This window comes from Mauremys reevesii, linkage group 15 (genome assembly GCF_016161935.1).
Source record: "Mauremys reevesii isolate NIE-2019 linkage group 15, ASM1616193v1, whole genome shotgun sequence".
NCBI lineage: Eukaryota > Metazoa > Chordata > Testudines > Geoemydidae > Mauremys > Mauremys reevesii.
Window position 1 is genome coordinate 8,266,053 of NC_052637.1, and position 19,384 is coordinate 8,285,436.

The 19,384-nt window shown below is 42.2% G+C and overlaps 2 protein-coding genes across 6 annotated transcripts; both read left to right on the forward strand.

Annotated features, from left to right (window-relative positions):
- The first annotated feature begins 3,759 nt into the window (after positions 1-3,759).
- Positions 3,760-6,643, forward strand: LOC120383532 (olfactory receptor 12-like). The gene is made up of 2 exons (XM_039501697.1): positions 3,760-3,799; positions 5,694-6,643. The coding sequence occupies exon 2, from the start codon at positions 5,696-5,698 to the stop codon at positions 6,641-6,643; it is 948 nt and encodes a 315-aa protein (XP_039357631.1). The 5' UTR covers positions 3,760-3,799; positions 5,694-5,695.
- Positions 6,644-11,078: 4,435 nt separating this feature from the next.
- Positions 11,079-16,716, forward strand: LOC120383408 (olfactory receptor 4D1-like). 5 transcript variants are annotated; one of them, XM_039501512.1, is made up of 3 exons: positions 11,079-11,337; positions 14,276-14,395; positions 15,286-16,716. In XM_039501512.1, the coding sequence occupies exon 3, from the start codon at positions 15,306-15,308 to the stop codon at positions 16,248-16,250; it is 945 nt and encodes a 314-aa protein (XP_039357446.1). In that variant the 5' UTR covers positions 11,079-11,337; positions 14,276-14,395; positions 15,286-15,305; the 3' UTR covers positions 16,251-16,716. The 5 variants fall into 5 exon arrangements, with proteins under 5 accessions (XP_039357446.1, XP_039357445.1, XP_039357447.1 ...); XM_039501511.1 differs by having other exon boundaries at positions 11,079-11,307; XM_039501513.1 differs by lacking the exon at positions 14,276-14,395.
- The last annotated feature ends 2,668 nt before the right edge of the window (positions 16,717-19,384 follow it).

Genomic DNA, 19,384 nt, shown 5'->3' on the forward strand with positions numbered 1-19,384 from the left:
CAGGTAGTCACACCCAACATCTGACTCTCAGAGTTAAATTAATCATTTCAGGGAGTAGACAAAAATACCATTTGACCTGCTAGCCCAATCAAATCTAATCAGTCTAATTTCAAACACACTCAGAACTTTCCAGGGTCTGGCTACAGACTGAGGGTCTGATTTGCTGCTCACTCACCCTAATGTAAATCAGGAGTAACTCCACTGGAATCAATGGAGCTGATTCTGACCATTATGTAAATCAGAAAACCACCCCCTTCCACTCCCAATATAGGTTACAATGCCTTATCTGTTCCATATATACAGGAAAGACATACATTTAAAGTATAACTCCTTACTTTAAGAAATCCTGTTGGATTTCGTAGGAGGAAAATAAAAGCCACTTCTAATACATATCTCCTTGTTTGGAAATATACACTCAGCAATGTTCAATTATACAGTGCTGAGGCTGCTGGGTTTTCAGATGACTTCTTCAAAATGGAGGTATCTTCCCCCACCATCCTGATTTTGATTACGATGTCTGAATCTCTCTCTGTTGGTTGAAATGCCAAGTAATTCTAGGGGGAGTGCTCTATTCTCATTTGTCCGGGCCCCTGGGTGGAGTTATGGGAGGGAGAGAAAAAGCCATGAGACTTTAAGAAGCCTTGTCAGAGACGGGTTATCAGTTTAGCTATTGTATATTTATCTCCAGAAGTCATGGGACTGGATGAAAAGGCATTTCTTCATCTCCTGTGCTGGGGTGAAGGAACCCAACAGCATCCTCAACTTCAAATAATTTTCACAGACTGGTGAGTCACCATTCTCCTGCCGGCTAGCGAAAGAGGCAGCAGAGCTGATACAATCACCATCAATGGCAAATAATATTGAAGAAGTGCCATAAGAGACACGAAGCTCAAAGGACTTTCTTAAGTATGCAGTCTTTATCCTTTTAGTTTTCCATTTTTGCCAACAGGGATACATGCTAATATGCAAACATGCTATTAAGCATTTTGTAACAGCAGAGAATTGGGCGGAGGCAGTATTTGTGTGAATGTGTTTCAGTGTGTCTGATTGAATTCACATGTGAATGGCCCCTACACAAGTAATTTATCAGATTTTAAAATCAGACCTAAATTAAATAATTTTATACCTTAAGGAGACCACACAGATTTGTAGATGCATAGATTTGTTCTGAGGTCCAGAAGGAGGTGAGAGGCAGATCAGTTGAAAGTCCCTGGGTGAAGATAAAAGGGTGAAAATACAGGCGTGATGTCATGGTAGGGGTCTGCTATAGATCATGAAATCAGGAAGAGGAGATGGATGTGGACGCTCTAGAACAAATAACAAAAATATCCAAAACGTAAGACCTGATAATAATGGGGGACTTTAACTACCAAGACATCCTTTGGAAAAGTAAATGACAAAACACAAAATAGTCAACATGTTCTTGGAATGTTTGGGGGACCACTTTTGTTTCAGAAGGTGGAGGAAGTAACCAGAGGAAAGGTCATTTCAGACTTGATTAGGACTAACAAGAAGGAATTGGTTGAGAATCTGAAGGCTGAAGGTAATTTGAGTGAAAGTGATAAATGATAAATTTAATAATTTAAAGGAAAGGAAGGAGCGAGAGCAGCAGAATAAGGGCAATGTACTTCAAAACTCAGAGAATGGGTAGGTAAGGTCCCATGAGAAGAAAATGTAAGGGAAAAAGGAGTTCATGGGAGCTGGCAGTTTCTCAAAGATACAATCTTAAAGGTGCTAGAGCAAACTATCCTGATGTGGAAGAAAGATAGGAAGAATAGTCAGAGGCCAATATGGCTCCATCAGGAGCTTTTTAATGTTGTGAAAATGAAAAAGGAATAAATAAAAAAGTGGAAACAGATTGCTAAGGATGAGTACAAAAGGACAGCACAAACATGAGGGACAAAATCCGAAAGGCTAAGGCACAAAATGAGTTACATCTAGCAAGGGACATTAAAGGCACTAAGAAGAGGTCCTTTAATACTATGTTAGGAGTAAGAGAAGGACAAAGGAAAGTGTAGGTCCTCTACTTAATAGGAAAGGAGAGCCAATAACTGATAATATTAAGAAGGCTGAGGTATTTAACGGCTATTTTGCTTCAATCTTCACTAAAAAGCTTAATGGTGACCAGATGTTTAACACAATTCATAATAACTGCAAGGGGGAAGGAACACAAGCCAAAATAAGGAAAGAACAGGTCAAAGAATATTTAGATAAGTTAAATGTATTCAACACAACAGGCCTGATGAAATTCATCCTGGGGTACTTAAGGAACTAAATGAAGCAATCTTAGAACTATTAGCGATTATCTTTGAGAACTCATGGAGGATGGGTGAGGTCCCAGAGGACTGCAGAAGGGCACACATAGTTCCTGTCTTTAAAAAAAAAAAAGACGAAATAGGACCCAGGGAATTTTAGATCAGTCGGAACTTTGGTACCTGGAAAGCTACTGGAACAAATTATTAAACAATCAATGTGTAAGCTGCTGGAGGATAACAGGGTAATAAGTTATAACCAACATGGATTTGTGAAGAACAAATCATGCCAATTCAAACTCATTTCCTTCTTTGACAGGATCATTGACCTAGTGGTTAGGGCCAAAACTGTAGAAATTATATTTCTTGAATGTTCCATTGTCATAAGCAAAGTAGGGAAATGTGGTCTAGATGAAATTTCTATAAGTTGGGTACAATACTGGAGGACTGTCCTCAAAGAGTAGCAATTGGTGGTTTGCTGTCAAAATGGAGGAACATATCTAGTGGGATCCTGAAGATGTCTGTCCTGGGTTTGGTATTATTCAGTAAAGAAAAGTACAAAGTACTATACTTCAGAGGAAAAAGTCAACCACACAATTACAAAATGGGAAGCAAATGGCTAGATGGTAGTACTGCTGAAAAGGATCTGGGGGTATAGTGTATCACAAATTGAATATGAGCCAACAATGAGATACAGCTGTGAAAAGGGCTAATATCATTCTGGGGTGTATTGACAAGAATGTTGTATGTAAGACACAGCATGTTTAGTTTTGAGAAAAGAAGCCTGAGGGGGGGACCTGATAGCCCTTAATATATTTGAAGATGGTTATTATAAAGAAGTCGGAGAACAATTGTTGTCCATGTCCATTGAGGACAGGAAAAGAAGTAATGAGCTTAATTTGCAGCAAGGGAGATTTAGCTTAGATATTAGGAAAAACTTACAACTATAAGGCTAGTTAAGCACTGGAATAGGCATTGAAGGGAGGTTGTGGAATCTCTGTCATTGGAGGTTTTTTGAAGAACAGGTTAGGCAAATACTTCTCAGGGATGGTCTACATATACTTGGGCCTTTCTTTGTGCAGGGGAATGGACTAAATGACCTTTTGAGGTCCCTTCCAGCCTTACATTTCAATGCTTCTATGATCATCTACTGATCTCTGTTTTGAGACGCTAAACTGATTGAGCTCTTTAATTCTCTCACTGTAAGGTATTTTCTCTGCCACTCAAATAATTTGTGGTTATTTTCTGCACCGACTCCAATGTTTCTACATGAATTGAGGGCAACTGTATGTTCATGAGCTCCAATTGTGATGTTGTGTCTAAAAAAGCTAATATCTTCTACCATCAGGCATTTATAGACCATGATCAAATCATGTCTTAACCATCTCTTGAATAATTTAAATAGATTGATCTCCTTTGTTAGTTTATTGTAAAACCTCTACTCATTTCTGTATCTCTTCTCTGAACACTTTTCATTTTCTCAATGTCCTTTTAGAAGTGTGCACAGCAAAAGTGGACAGTTCGTCTCTACCATGCAATATACAAAGGTAATTAACCTCCTGATTCAGAGAGAGCCATTTGAGGTGACCTATCTACTGCTCTCACAACAGTGGATGCATGAACACAACTAACCTCTTTCAGGAGTGGAGGGGCAGGTTGGGCTGTGGGGGGCTTAGGATAGTGCTGAAATGGAGAAATGAGAGAATTCAAGAAGACCATTGAAAGATTTCCCTCCAAAAATTAACCTGCAGTACTCAGAAGAGTCGGAAAATTGCTAGCTCAGTCAGTTCAATAGGAGATGCATACCACTGAAAATCCCAACTTCAATAATCTGGTGCTGGTCCCGGCGGAGTGGTTCCAGGCAGCACTGTAAGAGAACAGGGAGGGGGTGTTGAAAGAGGGCAGGGAAGTTTGGGGAGTCGTGGGGGGGTGGATGGGGTGGGCAGTCAGAGGGCAGGGAACAGGGGAATTGAATGGGGGCAATGGTCCTGGGGAGGCAGTCAGGAAGGAGCAGGGGTTGGATGAGGTGGCAGGGGGTAGACAGGGGTCAGGGAAGGGGGGTGGATGGGGCAGGGGTCCCAGGGGGGCATCGAAGAACGTGGGGGATTGGATTGGGTAGGAGGCCTGGCGGGTGGGTAGGGCGGCCACAACCCCTTCGTGGGGTGAGGAGGCAACCTGTTGTTAATATTTTGGCAGCTCATCACTGGCCACATAATATTGATGGGTCATAGTTATCCTGTGACTTACAAGTACACCCAGGTCTTTCTCCTAATCTGTCACTTCCAACTATGTCCACAGTTTATAGCAAAAATCCTGTTGTTAGTCCCTAAATGCATGACTTTGCACTTTATGCTATTAAATTTCATCCCCATTTCTATTACTCCAGTTTTCAAGGTCATCCCATCTTCTTGTATGATATTATTGATGTCAAAGTCTCATTCTCCCACCTTTTTATAAATCAATGGGATCACACATGAATGGATAGAGCCTGCAATTGTCCAACTTGGCTGAAGAGATGTGCTTTGTATTACAGCTGTAAGGAATAGTGTGTTTATTTAGCTGCTAGTCTGGAAAAGATGCCTTCCAAAAGAACAACTCAAATTTTATGAGGAATTTGTTTAACTTGGATTACAAGGGGCTTATCTGCTTACAGTCAAGTCAAAGGCAGCTTTGCCATCAAATCTATGATAAAATTTTCAAAAGAACTGTGAATTAAGGATGCAAATATTATAAAAATTCAATGGGGAGTTGGGTGTCTCATTTAGAAAATCACTCACAAGGTACCTTTTTTATGCCTTGCCATGGTAGCATTTGAACAATTCCAAAATATTAATGATTTTATTATCACAACACCCTCTCAGTTCTGGAAATAATGTTATCTTCATTTTCAGGACTGGGAACTAAGGAGCAGAAATATTAAAGCTGAGAGTTTTCACAAGAGCTTAATGGTTAGACCCCTGATTTTTAATGATATTTAGGATCAATTTACGGATTTTGGGCATTTAGGATTAAAGGTATTGATCAGAATGGCCCCTTCTGGTCTTGGAATCTAGGAATCTAGGAGCCTAGTGAGATTTTGCAAAAGCATCTAGATGTCCAACACTCATTGAAATCAATGAGATTTTGGTGCCTTGGTGCTTTTAAAAATTCTACTAGGCACAGAAATACCTTCAAAAATCTGGTCCTAGGTGACTAAATGCTATTGAAATTTAATGGAGTTGAGTGCCCAATTCCCTTTCGCTGCTTTGGAAATCCCAGCCCAAGTGACTGGGCCAAGGCCTCACAGGGAGTCTGTGGCAGAGCTGGAAAATGAACATTGATCTGCTGAGTCTCAGACCAGGGTCTATTCCACATGACATCCTCCCTCTTTTCATGAAGCCTGTCATTGCATCTTCTTCATTTGCCTCTTCTTTAATCCTTATCTCATGCCTTTTCCAACAGCCATGGCGCCAGTGAGAGAGTGGAACCGCACAGCAGTCATGGAATTCATCCTGCTAGGGTTTGGAAACGGTCCAGGATGCCAGATGATCCCCTCTGTCTTGTTTCTGGTGATTTACACAGTAACCATGCTGGGAAACACCATCCTGGTCCTCATCATTAGAGTCAATTCCCGCCTTCACACCCCCATGTACTTCTTCCTCATGAACCTGTCACTCTTAGACCTCTGCTTCACCTCCACCATTGCCCCCAAAGCCATGGCAAGCTTCCTATCAGGGAGCAAAGCCATTTCCTATAACGGATGTGCCACCCAATTCTTCCTCTTAGCTCTCTTCCTCACCACCGAAACGTTCCTCCTGGCAGCGATGGCATATGATCGATACTCTGCCATCTGCAACCCGCTCCTGTATCCTGTCACCATGTCCAAGTGGGTTTGCATTCAGATGGTGGTAGGGTCATATATCTGTGGCTGTGTGAACGCCATGGTGCAAACAGGCTTCACCTTTACGCTGCACTATTGTGGGCATAATGAGATCGATCATTTCTTCTGTGATGGCCCTCCCTTGATCAGTCTCTCCTGCAGTGACACGTACATAAATAATCTTGTGATGTTTACCTTATGTGGCCTCATCATAGCGAGCACTGCCTTGATTGTGCTCATCTCCTACATCTACATCATCTCCACCATCCTCCGGATTCGCTCTGCTGAGGGCAGGCACAAAGCCTTCTCCACCTGCACCTCCCACATGTTGGTTGTGACTTTATTTTATGGGACCACTGCTTTCATGTATGCCCAGCCCACTTGGTTATCTTCTCTGTACCCAAGGAGAGCAGTATCTGTGTTTTACACCTTTGTCATCCCCATGTTGAATCCCTTCATCTACAGCCTTAGGAACAAGGAAGTTAAAGAAGCTTTGAGAAGGACTATGGGCCACAAATCCTTGACAAAATGAACCTTGCATTTCGACAGAGAGAAAGAACACAGCATGTCAGCATTCTTTTTAATTTGCACAAAAAACTGGAGCAACAAGAAAAAACTACAAAATTATGACACACCATTTGATTGTGTTTTTTTCTTATTTCTTATCAGGCTATAAACCGATGAGTTTTTGAGACATGTGGGTGGACATCTAGTACAACTAGTACAACTCATCTGTATGTCCATCTCTTTCTCTCTGACTGTCACTATCACTTCTCTCTCTAGTTAACACTCTAATCACACTTGTGCACGTCGGTGGCTCAGGAGATCATTCAGACATAGAGACTAACAGAATTCTAAATTGTCTTTATCATTTGTAGAGACCTTCGTGCTTCAGGACATGAGCCAACCACTGACTGCCTGGGCTAGGATGAATTTTTCCTCACAGTTTAGCCTATAATTTTCCTTTCTCTGAAGCAGCTGATACTGGCTACCCCTGGAGAAGGGTGCCTGAACTAGAAGAACCACAGGGCTGATGCTGCATGGCAATTTCTCTGTCAAGTGACAATATAGCATGTTAAAAACAATAAAGTATTTCCAAAGACTTCAAATCTTTGTGTATGTTTTTACATTCCTATATCTGTAGAATAGGTAAGAGCCATCTCCAAACCTGGGGGAGCTGAAATTAGTGTGAGCTACAAGAGGATTTAGGCATCTAACTGCTACTTTAGGTGCCTAAATCCAACATTTCAGCGCCACTGAGCTCCACAAAACTCCTGTCGCTTAACCCTCTAGGCCTTTAAAATCCCTAGGTGCCTGACTTTCCAACATCCAAGTCCCCAAGGCTCTTTAATTTCTGCCAGTCAGCAGGTGCACAGCCACCTTGGTCTAAGTGCCTGGGTGCCTATCTGATCTCTAAGCCCCAATGGGGTCCTCGGAGCAGGCGTGGCACCACCTGCCTATCCTGTGGGGATTGATCTGGTAGGTGGTCTCAGAGCACACCTAAACAGACACAAAATGATGGGAGTGGGGGCAGGTGAGGCCTCCCTTATCGCTTTTATCTCATGGGTTGAAGCACTCACTTGGGATGTAGGAAACCTGAGTTCAGTTCCCCTCCCTGTGTGAGGTGCGGTTGGTATTTGGACTTGGATTTCTAGCCTCCTAGGTGAGTGCCCTAACTCTGGGCTATGCGATATCATAGGCTGAATGTCTCTCAATCTCTCCTGTAGAAGCTGTTCCACTTTGTATGAAATAATTAAATATACACCGAGCAACAAAGGGAGTGAGAATGAGTCTATCGTGCAGCAGTTTTTTTTCAGGCAGAAGGGGGAAACTGAACTGGATTTGTCAACAGCCTGGCTTGCTACACTAACCACTTGACTGAAGGGGAGGCCTCCCAGACCCACCCCCTGGTAGTCATAAAACCCCTGCTCAGCGGCTGAATCCTTTAGGTCCCTAAACTCACCCAGTGCCTAAATTCTCAGTGTAAATGTTCCCTAGGTGTCTATGTTTCTGCCTCTGGGAATTAGCGCTTCAGCATCAATTGGGGATCTGGACACCTATCATCCGCTTGAGCCCCAGTGCAAATTCCCAGGCTGGGAGAAGGTGGGTGTTCCTCTGCCTACCTTGCTTGCAGGGCCTGATCTGGTAGGATGTATTCATAAATCCACATAAAAAAAGCAGGGGAGGGGCAGGGCCTTCCTTATAACCTTTAGCCTAGTGCTTAGGACACCTTTAGTTCTAGCCCCATGTACCCTGGGGGTGAGAAGGAAGCTGAACAGAAATTCTACCTCTCAGATGAGGGACTGAACCACTGAGCTATGAGGTATTCAGATCTAGAGCTCCCTTAATCTCTCCTGTTGAAGCCATTCAGCTTTGGAGGAATAGACAGAATCATATGGGTGGGTGGGGAGGGGGGAAGAGAGAGACTGCACGAGAATGACTGTATATCATGGTGCTTAGTGCCCTTACCCTGAATGCAGAAGACCTTGGATCTCCCACCCCCATGATGCTTTAATTATTTATTCAAAGTGGGAATACACCAGTGGGAGAGATTGAGGGGGTCCCACATGAGAACATCCCATAGGCCAGTGGTTAGAGCCTTACATGGGACATGGCAGAGCCCTGTTCAGCCCAGTTCTGTCCCTCAGGCAGATTGGGGATTTGAACCCATGGTCTCCTAGGTGAGCACACGGATCACTGGGCTAAAAGCAATGAAGGAGGAAATTCTTCCCCACCGCTTGCAAGAAACACCTTGGGTGCCATACTCCAGACGAGGGCTCACAGCTGAGGTAGGTGCAGAACTCCCTGAAAGGGGTGGGGCTTAACACTCCCCTTCTGCTTGGCACCTCCCATTGGCTAGCTTAGGCAAGGAGCCATGCAGCATGCTGGCTTTGTGAATCTCATTCTCAGGCATCTGTCTCCCTGCATTCATTGTACGGGAAGCCTGAGCACCGAACTAAGGCTTTGTGAATCCCAGTGATTTTCAAGGCACCTAAAAGTTAGTACTTGTGACTCTGATCATCACAACACCTAAATCCCTTGCTGAATCAAGGCCTAGGTACCTAAATACCTTGATAAATCAGGGACAAAGTGCCTAAAAGTTAGACGTTGCAGTACCCAAGTCCCTTCGTGGGTCAAGCCCCAAATGACTTCCATGGAGCTACATTGATTTACACCAGCTGAGGATCTGGTTTTTGCAGTATATCAGATGCCATGGTAACTGCTGCAAAATGGTCAACAATGTGACACCTGTGTCAGGTCGTGGTCACTGTGGACTAGATCCACAAAGGGAACTTAGTCTTAGGCTGGGCCAGAGGGAGGTCTCTCTGTGCTCTGCTGTGAATCAAGAGTAACTCCACTAAAGTCAATGTAGTTGTACTTTGTAGTGTGTCAATGTAGTGTGTCAATAAAAGAAGAACAGGGCGCATTCTCTGCATTTGAAGAGGCCGTGAATTTAGTGACTGGAGCTTATGAAAACACATGTCTTTTTTGATCTGGCCATGAAATGAAAATATTTTGGGCCCCATTCTGTACATTACACTGAAGCAAAAATCCACTTACCTTCAATGGGGATTTTGGTGGTATATGACTGTAGTGGTGCCTTCCCTCAGCCCTTCCACAAATGGAGTCCGAGACCAACTGAAGTGCAGCACCTGTGTCCTTTTATTGTTTGTGTCTGTTCCCACCACCTATTATTTACAGATATCTACAGAGACCAACACTCTGGGAGACTACTACCTTCCCAGCCAGCAGGGATCTAGAGCCCACACGCCTCCCTTTCCTGTCTCTTAGCCAGCTTTATAGGGCAGGCTGGTTACCCAGCCCCTGCAGGTGGATCCACTCTAGTAATTATGGTGTGGCCCCTCAACCAGCCCAACTAATACCCCTCTTCCTCTGGAACAGGGCGAACAGGGGCCTGGCTTGTTTCTCCTAGCCAGCACCCTGTTACAATGACTCATAGTTTTGGGTGCGCTCTCAGCATTTAACAGGGAGGTCCCAGGACAGCGATTACTGAGTTTCTCTCCCTTGCAAAGATGGGTAATGAAAATCTGAATGCATCACCTATTTAAATAAAGATCTAATTATGAAGGGACATACAGTCTCTCTGTTTCCAGAATGTGAAGATTTAGGGCTAGAGCCTGGAACTCGTACCCATATTTAGAAGCAGTAAGGCCCAGATCCTCAAAAGTACCGAGGCATCCAACTCCCAGTGATTTCAATGAGAGGTAGGCATGTAAATATGTTTGGAGGTCTGGGCCTTTCTCCCTTGATTAAACTTACTGGCTGCAGTGAGGCTACTCATTTAAGTGCCTGCTGTCCATTCAGCATCTGGCCTTTAGTTTAGTGGGCTCTTTTTATGTTTCCGTGGTTTAAATTTTCTGATCAGCTTAAGAACAATCATGCTGCTGTTACAATCACTGTGAGATTTACCACTGATTTCTATGGGAGAACATCTAGTGCCTACTGAAAACAATATGTCGACATATGCGTATCTTCCACTTCCAGAACTTCATTCTCTCAGCCAAGATAATCATCATCGAATGGGTGTGTTTCTAGTAGGATTCTGCAGGGATCGGTTCTTGGTCCTGTGCTATTTAACATTTTTATTAGTGACACTGGCAGACCAGCCAACCTGTGTATGACGCATAACAATTTAACAAGAGGCATTACAGTCGTATCAGGATAATTCACTTGTGCGTGAATTTCAAACAGATATACTAGACAAGCGGTCATTAACCCATTCATTTGTAGTAATAGAAATCAAGGGTAGATGCTAAGTGTATTTGTGTGTGTTTATCTATATCCCATTAGACGTTTTACATTGTAACCAAATTAGCTTGTAGATGCTAATTCCCTTTCATATCTTAATCGCCTTACATTATTTGTGTTGTGTATTTGGCTGTCATGGTAATAGAATCTTGTGTTGCTATGGCAACTGAGTCAGACTATTAGGGGACAGCCCAGCCTGTTTGGCTGGCTGTTGGTTAGTTCTATGAGTAGCAATAAATGGCTGCTCCAAGGTGGTGGGTCAGTGTGTGCTCAACAGAGAAGGATCCTCAGTCACATGCTGTGCTGAAAACACTTGGCAGCACATTTCAGCTAAAAAAGTGAAACCTTGGGCCAGTTATAACTCTCTTCTTTTCTTTATAAATTTTAATTAGTTTACTAAGGATTGGCTGACGGCATGATATTTGGGTAAGATCTGAAATATATATTGACCTGAGGGTAAGTTTCTGATCCTTTGGGATTGGTAGAACCTTAAATGTGGTGCACAGGGTTTTCAATAACCTCTCACTATATTAGGTCTGTTTGCCTAGATAGGAGCCAACGACTGGAATGCTTAAAGGGGATTGTCTTTGGCTTCCTGTTAACCAGTAGAGTACTATAGAAGCTCTTTTGATACTGGTTTGGTGACTTTAATTATAGGATAAATCACCAGTTTTGGGGTACTACTTCTTGCAGTCTGCCCCGAGCGTGGCATTCTCAGTGTGGTCCATCCAGGCAACCAGTCACAGCCACACTGACACGATGGGGGACTCTATCCTGCGAAGCAGTGACTCTGAGAAAGATTTGGGGGTCATGGTGGATAATTAGCTGAACATGAATTCCTGGTGTAACACTGTGTAAAGCAATCCTTGGATGCATAAACAGGGGAATCTTGATTAGGAGTAGAGAGGTCAACCTCTTATCAGGATGTTTATGCTCATTAGGTTCCAGTTCCAAACTTGGAAATGATTCATTATCTATACTATTTGACACTGATCTAGGGAATCTCTGCCATTTACTCCATTGGAGGGATTACCCATAGTTTATTTCTCCATTTCACTAATGTTGGTGCATCTCTCCTCCAAACATGAGCTATCACGGATCTGGCTACTAGCAATAATTGAGTTATCAATGAGTCCTTCCTTGGATCAGTACCAAGTTTAGGCTGCGACTATGGGTTCCATAAGTGACCTAACTTTAGTAATCTTGAAAAATATATTTATTTTCCTCCAAAATATTGGCTTCTTGCTGTCCTAATATCTTAGGGCTTTCCCAGCATAAATGCAGGAAGGCTGCTATATCTCAGATATAGATGTGTTTTTAGCCTTCCTCCACAGGTTTTCCCATTGTTCCAAGTGATAGCTGGTTTTAGACTCTTTCCCCCATTTTCCCATAAATGCGCTCTTGTCTTCTAGATATATGGGTAGTAATTCACTGTAATAGGGGGGTCGCACATTTCATCACTTCTCTAGGCCTACCTCATTGCATACAATAGGGGCTCCTTGCATGCCTTCATTTCCCCTACTGGCTTCTTGTTTCCCCCAATCCTCCTCCAACAGGTGTTTTTCCCCCGCCATCCTCCTTCCTCCATTCTAGCATCCCCCTTTTTCTCCCCCATTCCCTCCATGTGCACAACCCCATCCCCACATTGCCTCTTAGCACTCCCCCTAGTTATTTGTTTTCTTTCTGTTTTGCTAGCAAGTCATGCCAGGTGTCAGGATGTTAAACTATAGTGGGAAGATGGGCAGAGATGCGATGGAGTATTGTCATGATGAAAGGCTTTAATAGCACCATGTATGATCTATGGAGAATTGCAGAGGTGGTTGTCGCTATGGCAGTGCTAATCAGATGGCTGGAGCTCTATGTGTCCCACATTTTTCCCCTTTTGGTTTTCTGATTTCCCCTAAAATCATCAGGGGATGCCTAAAACATTCCCTGAAGTTTTGGAATTGATCAGATGTGGCATTCCATAGTTTTTGCGTTACAGACAGACAGAGAAATGCTGTTGAGTTGAGTGTGAGACCTTCAAAAACTCAGCCAACCATGGGGAAATAAGTCTCTTTGAGATGTCCTTTCCCTTAAATAATGGATCTGTCATTGTTAACATTCTGCTAAAACTTGGGCTTCCGGCACTGGATTATGTAGGAATTCATGGCAACTTCCTTGCCTATGAAGTCAAAAGACTTGGGTTGTGCTGGGCAAAATGGTGAGCAATTCTAAATGAAGGGATGTTTGCTGGAATTGATCTGCCCCCAACCCAATGGAGCAGAATTCTTCTCTATTCTATAATATTGTATTCTAAACTAGTACAGCTGGGTCTACTTTATTCTATTGTTGTACAGATGGGTGTATTCTATTCTATTCTAGGACTAAAAGTAAGATTTTTAAAGGTATTTAGGGGGCTAGTGGCATTTTCAAAAGAATCAAGCCGCCCTAACCCCTTTGTAATCAATGGGTTTTAGTCACCCTGGGCTTTTGAAAATCTTACTTGGTGCGTAAACGTCTTTAAAAATCTTCCCCTAATTCACTGACCCCACCCTGCTGCTGCCTACGTACATCCAGGTGTCAGTTCAGTGCACTGCTCTCTGCCGTTGGGTGAACAGCTCAGCCTACACACGCAACAAGGTGTACAGACCCCTGGTAGCTATCCCATCACTGTTGCTCCTGACCTGGCTGGCAAAATCAGGGAGAAAATCATACTAATGGAGATGCTTATCCCAGGCCCCTCACTGACACCATACGTTCCCATCTTCCTGTTGAGATGGAATGTAGAAATTTGTGGACTCTGATTGTACATTGGATGTGGAATGTAAAATGAGACCAAAATTGAACTTTGACCTTTAAGTCAGAGCTCACCAAAAGAATATCAGAATATTGAGCTATGCTCTTGGCTCAAATATGTTAAAATGGATGTGAGCAACTTGGCACGACTGTGCCTGCTTGTTCCAACCACTACACCTCACTCCCCTCCTCAAACTGCATAAGCCCAACAAGTCCCGACTCCTATGTTCAGCGATAACCACTTGATCAGACTGATCTCTCAGTGCCAGGAAGAGCACCCAGGAGTCCTGGGATTTACAGTGTTTCTGAGGCCAGATGAATACCCAGTTCATCCTCTGTGTCCTGGATATCCCCCTTTGTGTCAGCACCAGTCAACACTGCAAACGTTCCCAGCCTGTTGAGTGTGGGTGGCTAAAAACAAACACGAACCAAATGAAGCATGCTGTGAACTTGTTAATGATTCCCCTTGTGACGGGAACCTCAAAGCTCTGGGGAACCGACTTCTTGATCAGACCCAGTAAAGCTCAGGGGGATTTCAGAGAGTTTTTCCTCTCAGCACCTGTTCAGATATTATACATGGGAAGGATTTCTGAGAACGTGTCATTTCTGGAACTAGGGCCACTTCACCTGCCAGTCAGAAGGGCAATGAACATCTCTAAGATGTGACTTCCCCACGCCATCCTCAATCATAAGGAGGCAGCCAGCTCTGAGATCACAGGCACAGTAGTTTTGTGAGGTAATGACTCTTATTGCAGAAAATCTGCAACATTCTATTAGTGATAGGCATTGTAATTGCAGGGGGAGGAGGTGGGTGGGTGGATCTTTGGATATAAACTTTTATTTTTAGAGGAGCAAAAGTGAGTGAGGAGAACAGCAAACAGAGACTTCCCCTGTCTGGGCCTCATTTCCCAATTCTAAACCAGGGATAATGAAAGTGACCTCCTTTGTAAAGTGCTTTGAGATCTACATATAAAAAACACTTAAAAGAGGTAAGAATTATTAAAATTGAAAAATATTATTTGTTTCCCAAAAAAGGAATCAAAATGAAAATTCCATGCAGAATTTGAAATTTGGAAAAAAAAACATGTTTAAAATTGAAATGAAAACTTGGATTTCAATATCAGAGAAATACAATTTCTTTGCTTATTTAATCACATTTTTTTTCAAAAAACCAAATATTTCATTGATGTGGTTTTTTGGGACTATCTAGTGAGGATCTAGCTCTCTCCCATTTAGCATCTGAGACTCCCTTCCTTGTGATCCACAATCTTCCCTACACTGAACCCCTAGGACGCATCAGGAATCTGTGGACCATCAGAGGTGAGCCCCATAAGGGCTGCAGGAAGATGAATGGAGACACTGGTTAGCAGAGGGCTTGTCTCAATGTGTAGACTGCTCCTCTTCACTCCCAAGGACCCCAGGACTGGCGATGACCACTGGTGGAGCTCACAAGTTCTGCTGAAACAGAGTTACTCAAAAACGGGCCTGAGGGGAGAGTGGAATTTAGTAAACAAAGGGAATTACCAAGCAAGTGTTTTTTTTGTTAAGATGGAGTTAATATTCATTTGATATCAGTAATGCAGTGGGATTATATCATAATCATTATCATCATTGTTTCTTCTGCAGGCACATTTTGCAAGTAATAAATGGAGAAGAATCTCACCACCCCAGTAACAGAATTTGTCCTCTTGGGTCTCACTCCGAATCCTAAGCTGCAGCGATTCCTCTTTGTGATTTTCTTCATCATCTACGTGAACACTTGGCTGGGAAACTTCACCATCATCACCACCGTGATCACCGACCGCCAGCTCCACACCCCCATGTACTTCCTGCTGGCCAACTTGGCTTTCTTGGATGTCAGTGAATCATCAGTAAATGCTCCAAAATTGCTCTCAGGTCTCCTCACCCAGAGTAAAACCATCTCATTCAATGAGTGCATCCTCCAGATGTTCTTCTTCCACTTAATTGGAGGCGCTATGGTCTTTTTACTTGTGGTGATGGCTGCCGATAGGTACGTGGCCATCTATAAACCACTGAGATACATGACTATCATGAACCGGGGTGTGTGTGTGGTGTTAGTGTTAAATGCATGGCTGGGTGGATTGGTTCACTCTGCTGTTCAGCTTGGACTGCTCCTCCAGTTGCCGTTCTGTGGTCCAAATGTCCTGGACAATTTCTACTGTGATATCCCGCAAGTCATCAAACTGGCCTGCACCGACACTCACTTGGTTGAATGGCAGATGGTCTTCAATGCTGGAGTGCTACTCATAATAATATTCATCATTCTGCTGATTTCCTACACTGTCATCTTAGTCAAGATCAGGACACATGTCATGGAAGGGAAGCGCAAGGCTCTGTCCACTTGTGGAACCCAGATTACTGTGGTGTGTTTACAATTCATTCCCAGCATCTTCATTTATGCTCGGCCTTTCAGGCAGTTCAGGCTGGACAAGGTAATATCCGTCATTTACACTGTAATCACCCCGATGCTGAACTTGATGATCTACACATTGAGAAATGCTGAGATGAAGAAGGCCATCAGGAGACTGATGAGGAGAATGCTCTTCTCGGGGAGGGAAAGAGAGACATAATTGATCTTCCAATCTTACATTTGTGTTAAAAATCTAATTTGTGCACTGTATCAGACAGCAGATATATGTGGCACGTGAAAAGTTTGTGGAGTAAAAAGAGATCAAATACTGCACACTCAAGAGAATCTGTGCTCACAAACACATTATAGACTGAGGGCAAGAACCTCCATGTAAGTAAAAAAAGCAGTGGGTATAAATAAGACATAGCTCCATGAGGGTAAATGGGTCAGTTCCCAGCGGGAGGAAATGGGGGCATCCTTCCTAATTGGCTTCCACCTGTTGGGCTTTTGACACTGAGAATTGCTGGCTGAAATCCCTCTAAGAATGATTTCAACTAATGAGGAACTCATGAAAATCAGTTCCTTCTCCAAAAAAAGATCTGTTCAGTAAATTGTGTATCAGAACTAATGTACTGATTGTGGTGAGGAAATTACTATAAAATATTCCAGCAGGTGAATAGGCACAATCTTTTGCTTTATGGCTTATTCTTTTCTTCCTTTTACATACATACCATTTATCAACATTGATCATGTGACTTCATATCAATCAGAGTGCTTTAATAACTCTGAAATATTATTCTAAGAATTCATTGGTTTCAATTTTGTTATATAAGATTTCTATTTCTGTCTATGACTTCACAGGTTAAACTAAATTAGTCTTTGGTCTCCTTTTCTGCTAATCATGATATAAAAGTGCAGTTATAAATAGAGGAGGGAAACATTTTTTCCTGGATTTGTTATAGTGTCCTTTTCACTGGCAATCTAGAAATAATATTATAAAATGTTTTCATATATTTTCTAGATTTTTATTTTCAAGGAAAAAAGCAACTTTCTTTCCTAAATATATTTAGATTTAAATTTTTCTACATTTCCTCCTTTTTTCTAAGAAAGAAAGAAAGAAAGAAAGAAAGAAAGAAAGAAAGAAGCAGTTATGAGATTTTTACAATATGAGGAAAACAAATAAAAATAGATGTGTTAACTTTTCCAAGAAAATTTGGCTTTTTTTCCTTTCCCAAGCAGTTCTATATTTTCAGATTTGATGTACTAAAGAAAGTTCTGAAGTGAAAAGTAGTTAAAAAGGGTCTCTCTTTCCTGAAAAGATGGATCCTCCATGTGTATCAAAATTGGCTTTTCAGATCCAAAATGAATTATGACTATTTAGACTCCTGTAAGATCTCCTAACCAATGTGGCTCTAAGACAATAGCTAGCAGCTACTTCTGGCAGTAACATCTTAAAAAAAACACTGTTAATGAATTTCAAATCAAGTACACCTGTATATAATGAATGAAGACAACAGGAATGTAAAAAAAATAATAAAGGAATGGTTTTCAGCAGAGCTGAGTGGGGGCAGAGAATGAGGAGGACGGGGCTACAAAGGAGCACTGAGACAGGGTGTGAAGGGGACAAAAACATTTTTAAATATGTTGAAAACATTATGTATCATAAATATTTCTTTACTGGCATGAGGATTTTAAAATAAGGTGGCTTTTTACTGAAATTAGAAAATAAAGTGAAAATATTCTAATACGTTTTTGAGAATTTTTGGAGCATAAAAATAAAAAGCATAAAATCAAAATATAATTAATTCACTCTTTGGGTTTACTATTCTTCGCCTTTTTCTCTTCCTCTCTTTCATTTCTCATTAGAAAAAGGGGAGAAAATACAAAAAGATTAAAAGGGGGCAGTAGTAAAAAACCAACAAAAGAAAAAAACCTGAAAAATCAAAACCTAATCATTTTAGTCAAATATGTCACAAATATTTATTTTTAAAAGAATACGTTATTTTTGAAACCTTTGAAATGCAAATGTTGAAAATTTTTGTGAAATATTTTGTCTATAACTAGGTTAAAAAGAATTCGATACATTCATAGAGGATATGTCCATCAATGGCTATTAGCTAAGATGGTCAGGGATGCAACCTCATGCTCTGGGTGTCTCTAAGCTACGGACTGCAAGATGCTGGGAGTGGACAACAGGGAATGGACCACTTGATAATTGCCATGTCCTGTTCATTTCCTTTGGGGCATCTGGGATTTGCCACTACTGAAGAACAGGATACTGGGCTAGATCGACCATTGGTCTGACCTAGTATGGTAGTTCTTATATTTATAACTTTTAAGGAGTTAAATTGTTGTTTGACTGTGAAAATTTATTAAGCAAAGAAAGGCCTCTTCTTAGTCAAACGATCTGCAATCCAGGTGTATCAGTGATTTTCAGTGGGACTTGTGCTCCTAAAATCTTAGAATCATAGAATCATAGAATATCAGGGGTGGAAGGGACCTCAGGAGGTCATCTAGTCCAACCCCCTGCTCAAAGCAGGACCAATCCCCCACTAAATCATCCCAGCCAGGGCTTTGTCAAGCCTGACCTTAAAAACCTCCAAGGAAGGAGATTCCACCACCTCCCTAGGTAACCCATTTCAGTGCTTCACCACCCTCTTAATGAAAAAGTTTTTTCCTAATATCCAACCTAAACCTCCCCCACTGCAACTTGAGTCCATCACTCCTTGTTCTGTCATCTGCTAGCACTGAGAACAGGTAGTTGAAAGCAGCTATCAAGTCCTCCCTCACTCTTCTCTTCTGCAGATCAAATAATCCCATTTCCCTCAGCCTCTCCTCATAAGTCATGTGCTCCAGCCCCCTAATCATTTTTGTTGTCCTCCGCTGGATTTTTTCCAATTTTTCCACATCCTTCTTGTAGTGTGGGGCCCAAAACTGGACACAGTACTTCAGATGAGGCATCACCAATGTTGAATAGAGGAGAATGATCACATCCCTCGATCTGCTGGTAATGCCCCTACTTATACAGCTCCCTCCATGATTTTTCCAGGGACTGAGGTGAGGCTGACTGGCCTGTAGCCATTGATCACTACCCATTGAGCCTGTTAGGTGCTTTCAAAATTCCATGTTTATCTGCTGTAGTGATGAAGACCATATAGTTAGCACCTACATAGATAAATAAATAGAGAACCTTGGAGAACAGTATAGCTGGTGTAAAGCCCAAGACATCAACCAATTTAGATTCTGTTGCAAAACAATTCTAAAGTGAAGGGACCTTTACTGGAATTGGCCTGCCCACAACCTTCCAGGTTAGAAATCTTTTCTAGTCTATCTTATTCTGTTCTAAACTAGTAC

Bases quoted from the DNA above. Each gene is read 5' to 3' on its own strand.
- LOC120383408 (XM_039501512.1), top strand. From the start codon at position 15,306: ATGGAGAAGAATCTCACCACCCCAGTAACAGAATTTGTCCTCTTGGGT.
- LOC120383532 (XM_039501697.1), top strand. From the start codon at position 5,696: ATGGCGCCAGTGAGAGAGTGGAACCGCACAGCAGTCATGGAATTCATC.